The 10468-nt window shown below is 44.6% G+C and overlaps 1 protein-coding gene across 1 annotated transcript in view; it reads left to right on the forward strand.

Moving 5' to 3' along the window:
• LOC115399173 (gamma-aminobutyric acid receptor subunit alpha-2-like) overlaps positions 1-9196 on the forward strand; it is a 28274-nt gene extending 19078 nt beyond the window's left edge. The window contains exons 7-9 of the mRNA XM_030106408.1: positions 5970-6122; positions 7535-7737; positions 8532-9196. Of these exons, the coding sequence (XP_029962268.1) occupies positions 5970-6122; positions 7535-7737; positions 8532-8840 (665 nt within the window). The 3' untranslated portion in view covers positions 8841-9196. The remainder of the gene's footprint in view (positions 1-5969; positions 6123-7534; positions 7738-8531) is intronic.
• The last annotated feature ends 1272 nt before the right edge of the window (positions 9197-10468 follow it).

The raw sequence follows: 10468 nt of genomic DNA on the forward strand, positions 1-10468 counted from the left end.
ACAAATACACCGTTTATCAGCCAAGACACAGCAGAGCACGATATCTCTCTGCATCAGTAACAATAATAATAATCACAATAATAATAATGTGTCTAAAAGGCCTGAAAATATACCCAGCGGAGGAATGAGATACAGCAGACGGTGCATGTTGTCATGGTAACGATACGTGTTGCTGCATAAACTAATCATAAAGTACTCATATAAGGCTTTTGAACCCCCAAAGTCACAGAGGGCTTGTGAATCAGGCTTTAAAACAACAAGGATGAGAGAACATGAGTGACCGTGAAGTGGCGGTGCTCAACCCGAGGATCGGGACCCTTCGGAGGGGTCACAGCGTCATTTTTTTCCCCCTCACATGTTTCTGAATCTGTGCTTCATTGTGGCGAAAGTTGTAGGAGCTCTTAGCAGTCCCATCTTTCCACAGAAGTGCTCACGACTCGCGGATTCATGCAGTATGCATGTCAGCCGTGATGGACGGGTGAGGACGATGCCTCTCTACAGTGGGAGACCAAAAGGCTGAGAGCCACTTATTCCCTCCAACTAGGCCACAGCGCAGGCCACGGCGGAAACGCTACAAGGCGTTCACAATTGCACGTGGTCGGGCAAGCATGTAAATGAGTAGGATCTCAAAGTTTTTTATGTTTGGTTGAATAAAAGAAAAAAAAAAATCCTTCAGTCTGCATTATTTCACATTTTCAGTACATTTAGACGACAGTAAGAAGCCACTAGCAGCTGAGCCCCAGACACTGTAGTGATCACATCGATAAGCCAACACAAGGAGGAAATCAAGCAAGAAAAGTCAGAAATCTTTCTGAAAAATAACATGGAGATTGTGGTTTCTGACAATGCTTTCAGGTGAAAACACACACTGTTCATTCTGTTTTAGGCGCTCTAACTTTCATACAACGGTGCTCAAAGCACCTGAAAACGCAACCTTTTGAAACGGCTTCCAAGGTGGAACTTTTTGTAGATGCTGTGACTCCGTTTCCATGTAGAAAAAAAAAAAAAAATGGCAAAAACGCAACTTTTTAAACCTTCTCAGACTGTCTGGAAATAGTGGAAACGCTGCTACTGTGCATGCGCGTCTGCTGTAAATTGTTCCTCTGCACATGCTCAGTAGATGGACCTTAACAATAATTTAGACTTTCATTACATCAACAAGAATTTCAGACTTGGTAGTTTTAGAGTTGAGAGTCGCAGAACAGCAAGCAGAATCGTGTGTGTGTGTTCTGTGATGGAGTGTGTGTGTCTTCTGTGATGGAGTGTGTGTGTGTTCTGTGATGGAGTGTGTGTGTGTTCTGTGATGGGCTCTCAGCTTGTCCAGGGCGTGCCCTGTCTTTGGGTGCGGTCATTTAGGAGCAGCTCTAAGACATTTGTGTGAATTCCCTCTCAGAAACTCGCAGCCTATTGAAGAAGACGTGTCTGTTTTGATGTTTCCAACACAATGAATAATTAAAACTTGTCAGTAAAAACAACAGTGACATGAATGAATGCGTAAAGCTGACAGTGAGGTGAAGCTGAAAAATAACATACATACAGTAAAGTGAGTTAGATGTAACAGTGGATGAGAGCTGGTGGAGATCTGTTCTCACTGGGTGATGGAGATGCTTTCTCTGCAGTAAATACTGTATAGTGACGGAGGAGACGATGGAAGAAGCCTTTAGAGAGGCAGTTCCTGCAGGACAGTGATACCGTGGATGATTATAATGGTGAGATCTGTGTAGGCAGCCTCTTCTTTCTTACTATATTATTTTCACATCGATTGATTGACGTACAGTTTGCTTTGTTTCCGGGCATGGAGACACTTGTCTTCTTTATGTTTTTGATTTGAATGAGATCCCCGGGTTGAATAAAGTTCCTCTGCAGAGTGATCATCGCTGATCCGAAGACCAAATCAAAGGAAATATTCTTGATAAAAAGTAGCCAAGCCCTGGAGTTTGCAGAAAGATGTGAATATCAGGATGTTTACGGCTCACATCTGAGGATCACGAAAGACTTTGAGGAGATTGTTCCTGCTGGAAAATATCGACCTTCAGCTTATCACCTCCAAACTTCAGTGGTGCACCTGAGGGAGGAGTGGGTGGTCTGCAGAGCTTCTGGAGGCAGACGCTGTCTTTATGTGTCCAAGCATGTACTGCGAGCTCTCCTCTTCTCTTGGAAGATGTTCCTTTTTTCATTTTTGGAACTTTTCATGCATTTCTTTGTTTCTTTTTTCCGTGATACCTAGGATTGTGCTGGTAGAAGCACCGAAAACCAGTTCCTCGTATCCTCATCCAGCCTCATATTAATCAGAACACGTGGAGATCATTCATCCTCATAATGGAGGAACGGGAAGTTTAATTCAAGCTGTTTGGTAAGCAGTGAAGGGTTTCCACCGCTTCTTCCCTTCAGGTATCAATTACCAGTATGGAGTGTTTCCCCCGTGACTGCAATCCACTATCAGGGGAATCCCTGCCTCGGTTTCATTGAGCAGGAATACCCTTTCATGCACCAAATGCCTCTATCTAGGTTAAGTGGTGTTTGATGCCTTGGTAGAAGGCAGAATGCCTGCCAGTGACTGTTTCTGTTGTTTAGCTCGTCACTCCACATTATCTGATTGGCTGACTTTAAATTAATCATTCATTACCAGTGTGTCAGTGTTTGGTGTAGCGTACTTGCAAACTAGGTCATTTGGCACGACTGAGCGCGCGCGTGCTCCGCGGCGCCACGGCGACGGACATCTTGCATAAAGCCCGGACGCAAAAATACCAACGCCACAAAAAGATCCCGGGGTTCGGCCATACGTGGGTCAGCGTGCAGGGAGTCGCTCGCCGCTTCCTCGAAGCCCCCCCTGCTTCCGGCGGGCAGCGTGAAACGGTTTCTGTGTTGCTGCATACATTATGGATAGAAACCCATGACCTGAGCAGGAGTGAGAGTCTCACCTCACACGCAGGGCGGAGAATAGCAGGTTAGAGCCGCTGTGTCACGGGAGACGTTTTATTTTTTCATACCGTGAGTTTATGAACTGAGTTCGCTGCATAAACTGTGGCAGGAAAGTCCAAACTGTGAGGAATCAGTCAAGCGTTTATTTATTAAATATTGCAATATATTACAGCTTTTTTCTTTTTGCTTTCACACATATCTACACTTTTTTTTTTTTTTTACACAAAAAAGAATTGCACTTCTGTTTATCTCAAATCAAAATATCGAATTATTTTCTCCAAATAATAACTTTGGAAAAACCCATTCATTCATATTACATCAGTGTCTTTTATAAGTAAACTCCAGGGTCAGGGGGGGTCATGGGGGTCAGGGGGGTCAGGGGGAAGCCTCTTCTAATCTTTTTTTTCTAAGAAAATATAATTTACTATCTGAATACATGTCATTTCTTAATACTTCATTAAAAATTTTCATAAAAATTTAGCAAACTTTATGGTAAATTCCTCTTATTAAAATGTGTCCAGATCCTGTTTTAACTGCACTGACTGTCCTAAAGCTCAGTGCTGTGTCACAATGTGTGTATCTTACAGTGTTTACAACAACAAATATTATATTTTCACCTCCACTGAATTTTCATCACTACTGTAATCAGATTACTTGGGGTGTAATTTATGCACTGTATCTCTGAATGGACCGAAGGCTCCCATGATGCATCACTTGGAGCAGAACATTTTAAAACGGCCATGAGCTCAGTTTGTGTCTCCTTTTTCACATCAAGTAAAATTGATGGAATTAGGATTTTTTTTGTTTGATGTTATGATTATATGACAAAAAAAAACCAAACAAAAACACAAAAAGTGGAAAGAACAATAAAAGACCAACGTGTAAAAATATAAACTTGTGTTTTTAGACCAACTTTTTTTTCATACTTGCTCATATTTAAGACTACAGAAGACTGTCGAGACAAGCTGAACTGATCTCACATGTAGCGTAGAACAGCAGGGATTCTGGCGGCAGTGGTTTCCTGTGTGGTGAATTCCGGTGCCGTCATGCTGTACATGTGTGAAGGAGAGCGGGGAACCTCGTTCCCTCACATGAGACGATACCGTCTTCATGCTGTGATTGTTGTCTCCTCTCACAGTGAGGCGATCACAGAGGAAGTTCATCCACGAATTCCTCGCTTGTACATCCACGGGCTCCCCCTCACACACACACACACACACACACACACACACACACACACACACACACACACACACACACACACACACACACACACACACACCTCAAGCCACAACACAGGCACAGAGACCGGGATGCAAATTAAATTACAGAAGATGTAGAGCTCCATAGGGTACGGAGAGCGCGCTCAATTCCCTCTAAATCGTGTGTGTGTGTGTGTGTGTGTGTGTGTGTGTGTGTGTGTGTGTGTGTGTGTGTGTGTGTGTGTGTGTGTGTGTGTGTGCGCGCGCACCACGGAGTGAGAATTAGTCTCCACAGAACTGCTGGGAAAACAGGCGATACAAATGCAGCGCGGTGAAAGAAAAGAAGGAATAAAAAAAAAAATCTATTGGGATTAGTCCATGGAATTGACACCCCCCACCCCCCCACCCCCCCACACTGCTGAAAAAGGACTTCCCTCTTGCCAAGTGGCAGCATGTATCAAGGCCTTCATTTCAAAATCGCAGCAAATGAGCTGTGTTTCTCTGTTCTGTTGCCATGGGTAACACATCTTTCTTTCCCCTTCTCCTTCTTCTTCTTCTTCTTCCTCTCATGTCTAATCTTGGCTCCTCTTTGAGATATCTTCCATTTGGAAAGGCTGCCTGCTTCTGCGGCACTGGCGCCGTTTCACGGCCTTGTCAGCTATTAGGACGTCACACTGCCTACTCCTGCATCGACGGACGGATTATTCTCTCAGGCGCTGACAGTGGACACTTGCAGTGGGCCGTTTAATCTCTGCCCGGGACCCGCTCAGGCCTCCACGAGCCGGGATCTTGTGTAACGTCTCACCGATGTTAATTACATAAGTAATGAGGACGGCGAGCGGTGTGGGCCTGCCCCGTTCAATTTGACTAACGTTGTCTCTGATGGTGTGTGTGGGCTCCAGCACTTGACTCATGCGCTCATTCACTCTGAAATTCACTCAGTTCCGGCCTCGTGTTTGGGTCGTTGATATCGTGTTAGTCACGAATCGTGACAAAGCAGGAGTCCTCACTGTTTGGGATTCCATGTAAAAAAAAAAAAAAAAAAAAAAGAGGAGTCCTTTTTGTGAAAACAGTCCTATTTCCACTAATTAATCAAAGAAAAATCTGCACAGTCGAGGCTATAATGATAATGTTTATAGGAGATCTGCAGCGTCTCATCGATTTCATGGATGCTAACACAAACACATCAATTTTTACTGCCCGTGTTATAAAATATTAACGGCGGTGGCAGCCTTCTTCCCAATCATTACTAAAGTGTGAGGAGCAGGCTGGAGCGAGCTGTAGGCGAAGTAAATACATATGTATACAGAGTGTTTAATGCTTTTTTCAGTGTAAAGACAGGAATCGTTACTGATACATTATACAGCTGTGCTATTTTGCCATCAGAATTATGGAAACCCTCTTATGTGAAATCGATTTTTCATGCCATATGCAGAGGTGTGATAAGTACTGAAATCGAGTATTGGAGGACATTCATTGTTAAATATGCTTATTCATCGTGATTTTTGTGTTTAAATACATGTAACTGCTATCAGTTCAATCTGTCTATATGAAATATTTACATTCGAAGCACTTTTTTCAAACAAAATATTTTAAAAGCTACAAATGTTCACAAACCAAGTGCTGTGAGAGCATTAATTAAAATAACAGGCTTTCAAGTCTTTACTGGAGCTGGGTTTTCCCAGAAAGCATTGTTCCACCCTCCTCCAGCCTGCAGAACCATTGTGAAGCCTCTGCTTCACACACCGGTGCAGACGGGTAATTAAAAGTATTCAGGTGTCAGACGGCAGCTGAGGAATTTGCATGGCGGCTTTGTGAGCCTGACCCTGATTGTTGTCTCGGCAGGTGAATACACGGTGATGACGGCTCATTTCCATCTGAAGAGGAAGATCGGCTACTTTGTCATCCAGACGTACCTCCCATGCATCATGACCGTCATCCTGTCTCAAGTGTCTTTCTGGCTCAACCGAGAGTCGGTGCCGGCCCGCACTGTGTTCGGTGAGCAGCCGATAACGCCGGCCCGAGGGCTGACACACAGCTCCGTCTACACACACACAAACACACACTCACTTTCAGACCCAGACTTCTTCACTTCAATATCCAATATCTGAAGGTACAGGGTGTGTTAATGTGCGGTCCAAACCTGCATAATGGCTCATCACGACGGCGGCACTAAATACAATGATCATCCACTCGTCCATATTTGATGGTTCAGTAACTTAATTGCGGGTTTCATGCAGGAGGTGGCTGTAATTGTCCTCATGCTTCCAGGCTCAGATAAACAGAGGAGCCGTTTAACCCGGTTCCTGCAGGAGCCTGGCAGGTGGGTGGGGTAAAGGGCAAAGGGTGAAAAGCGAGCGCTAGATTAGCGTTGTGCTCTTCGAAGACGCCCACCAGGTCTTTCAGCATCAGGAGAGTTGTGTATCCACAGCTCAAGCTTGAATGAAACCCTCATGAAACGCTCTCTGACATGCTTTCTGTGGAACTACCGTGACGTTTGACTGAGATAAACAGGAGGAAAGAGGAGATGTCACTGAGACTTAAGTTAAAAAACAACATGCAGCATCAGGAAATGATTAAAAACCCTCCTTTCATGCATTTTTTCCTCCATCCGCTGAATTAATTGTGTTATTAGTGGGAAAAGGAGGATTGCAAAATGAATACAGTCTATTGCTGAAACCGGCTGCACAATGCATGGCAACTTTATCATATCGCAAAACATAGAATGAAGCCATAAATTACATTTCTATGGATATTCATGCTCTCTTTGTCTTAATACTTAGTCAGTCAAACTGTTTGCCCTCGATGTTACCAGGCGGGTTAGCCTGCTGAGAGCTGAGCGAGCGCCACGGTGGCAGAAAACAGGAGCCAGGTGTAAATTAGGGATGAAGTGTTACCGCAATACTCAACAACATCGTCACAAATCACACGTTCACCTGATGCGGTGCAGTGCTATTTGAAGCTGTGAAATTACAAATGGATTTTACCTCTCTGCACTGAAGTGCATGGAAACAAGAGAAGAAGCCGTGAGAAAAAAACAGCTCCAGATATTGCTGTAATTTTGTTAAGATTTGGAAATATACAGACACTTGCATCATATATGAACTTTACAATGACAAAGCAAAACTTTAAAGTATCGATTTGGAGGTTTTTATGCTTCTGTTTAACCGATCCGACTCACTCAAGATGAAACTGGACTGATTCTGTCTGCTTACTTGTGCCATTAGATGTCAGTGCCAGCACCAAGACGGTTTCTGTTAGTTATGTTTAGTTTGCATGTTCTCCCTGGGCCCGTTTCTCCAGCCTCTCTCTTCATGTTACCTGAAACGTCCCTCCTCTGTCCTGACTCCGGTCCGGATGAGGCGGGTTTGGGAGGCGGGTGGATGACGGGTGTGTCGGTTCGTCTGCAGGTGTGACCACCGTGCTCACCATGACGACGCTGAGCATCAGCGCCAGGAACTCCCTGCCCAAGGTGGCCTACGCCACCGCCATGGACTGGTTCATCGCCGTCTGCTACGCCTTTGTCTTCTCCGCCCTGATCGAGTTCGCCACCGTCAATTACTTCACAAAGCGCGGCTGGGCCTGGGACGGGAAGAGCGTGGTGACTGACAAGGTAATGAAGAAGAAAACATGTCTTCTGACAGGCTCCATTCTCAGGGCCGATTCATTAGCAGTCGCACTGTACGTGGAAGACGGCGCCGCTCTGAAGGAGGCGATTGTGCGAGGCGGAGGGAAACGGCGATAATGGATCCTGCAAACCCGCCGAAAATGGAGCCAAAGTGCTGCAACTAGTTTGGAAGAGTAATTAGCAAACAGAAACATTGAAATGACAGGCTGGGAAAGTCGACCCATCAGCAAAGAATATAAATGAAGGAGGTGAAATCTGAAATGACCAATGAGCCAAATAAACTGCCAGTTTATTTACAAGGGATATATTTTTTCCTTTTATACACTGAAATTCGGTCTGTCCAGCTCTGCCGACTGAACATAACATGGAATGAAGAAACCAAGAAAAATCCTTGTCTTGTTCCAGTTATCAGTGCATCGGCCACTAGGGGGCACTCGTGGAATCAGTGAAACGATCAATATTAACACCATTAAAGTGCCAGAGTGTATTCCTGGAACCAGAGCTTCAGATTTTAAATAACCAGAATAATCCTCTCACTGTGTCTGGTCAACCTCCACCTCTGTTCCTGAATCTCTGAACGTCCTGAAAATGCTCCGAACTTTCTGTGAATCTCCACAAAGTGCTGACTTATTTGACGTCTGACGTCTTTTCCTTGATCCATTACCCGACCCCATCCGCGGCTGTCTCCATTTCCATGCATTTTAAATTCATGGATCGGTGACAACGAGACAGATTGCTTTTCCTTGCACCGCACCTGATCCTTTCCGGTCTCTCAACAGAAAAAAGAGAGGGCGTCCATCGTGAAGAAGAACAACGCCTACGCCGTAGCGGTCGCCAACTACGCACCCAACATCACCAAGGACTCCAGCACTCTTCCAACCATCGCCAAGGGCGGCGCCGCCGAGCCCAACAAGCCCAAAGCGGACGGAAAGGCCCCGGACAGCAAGAAGACGTTCAACAGCGTCAGCAAAATTGACAGGATGTCACGGATTTTGTTCCCGGTCCTCTTTGGCAGCTTCAACCTCGTCTACTGGGCCACCTACCTAAACAGAGAACCCGTTATAAAGGACATGGTCCCGTCCAATTAGAGGCCGGCTTCTGGTCCGGGGGGGCCGAGCGACGAACCAAATACCTCCAGCAAACTGTGTACACACTTCCCTTTGCAGCGTGAAGCCCTGGATTGCAGTGTGATCCTCTATCTCCGCCTGTTTTCTACACTGTCTGCAGCACTTTTGAGAAGCCTGGCTTTTTGTAAATGTGTATGTATATTTCTATCCATGGTGACATCGTGTGGTTACGTTGGTTAGAGTGCATATTTCCTTTAAAGTCTGTCTCCAGTTACGGTACGTGGCCACTGTACATACCGATCCAACCAAGAGTGAAACACACCAACATGATCACAGACATTTTATTTACGGTTTCTTCTAAGTGTGTTGAATTTTTGCTGGTAATTCCCACTTTCTTGATATCACAGTATACATAAATATATATATATATATACATATATACATATATTTTTGGGTTTGAGTGAAAGAGACTGGTTGTTTTTCTTTCTTTCCCTTCTTCTTCTTCTTTTTTCTTTTTGTCCAAGCCGATGCAAAAACACACTTGTATTATATTGTTGCCGTGTGAAACTTGTTTTACTCTCTTTTGACTACAGGTATGGGGCTGTACTGACCTCCAGATTCACACCCCCGAGGCAAACAGGCTGTGAAAATGAGCAAAAATGTGCGTGTGACACTGTGTCGTTCTCACAGTTTTACAAAAAAGAGAGAAAAAAAAACTACAGGATGACAAAAAGATGCATATTTTTCAAACTTTGTACTGGTGTAATGTGGGTCATTTTGGACTTTATAACCCTTAATCGTAGCATTTGTGTTGAACAATAGGGGGGGGGGTCTTTTCGTATGAGTTGTTCTAAACGTGGATATGTAGAATCTGACTCGATGAGACGTACGGACCTGAAAAAGCAACGCCTTATATGACATTTCTATCGGTTGAGTTTTTACCAGCAGACCTGGAGGAGCATTAGCACTCGTTCTGCGGTGTCGATCGGATGTTTCACTGTTTTTAGCTCCACTTTGGTCTCCGCCGACTCAGAGGAAACTATCAGGGACTCAAGCGGTTTCTTCGTCGCTGACGTGGTCTGACCGTCGTTTGACTCCAGACGAATTACAGCAGAGCTTCTTTTTTTTTGTTTTTAAATCCATTTCTTAGCGAAAATATAAAAGAAGGTAAACAAAGTGCTAAAGCACAACTGAAAGCTGCTGAAAATTCTCTTCAAAGTATGAAACCACGAAAACAATCAGAAAATCAGCGGTGGGAGAAAATACGCTGAATTGAAGCAACGTGAAATTCTACACCGATCAGCCAGAATATTATGACCAGTTAGAGGTGAAATCAATACACTGAGCTGTGTTCAGGGCTACATTCTTCCTAAAAAAATTTTACATCAAACTAAATGTGATCGGAGAAGTGTCACCATGGAACTTTAGACCAGGGGTGTCAAACACATTTCAGTTCAGGGGAAACCTGAAGGCGCCATTCATGCTGCCACTTCAGGAGAGTTCAGACGGTTTGCAGGCGGCGAACGCCGATATGAAATACGGAATGCTGCGCTGGTTGTTTGGCAACCTCAGGAACTCGCATATGATTGGCTCTGGAACCAGGAAGTAGTGATAGTTGAGCCCCGCCCACCGAAGTTGTTCCTTACCAG

The sequence above is a fragment of the Salarias fasciatus genome, chromosome 2 (genome assembly GCF_902148845.1).
Source record: "Salarias fasciatus chromosome 2, fSalaFa1.1, whole genome shotgun sequence".
In the NCBI taxonomy this organism is placed as follows: domain Eukaryota; kingdom Metazoa; phylum Chordata; class Actinopteri; order Blenniiformes; family Blenniidae; genus Salarias; species Salarias fasciatus.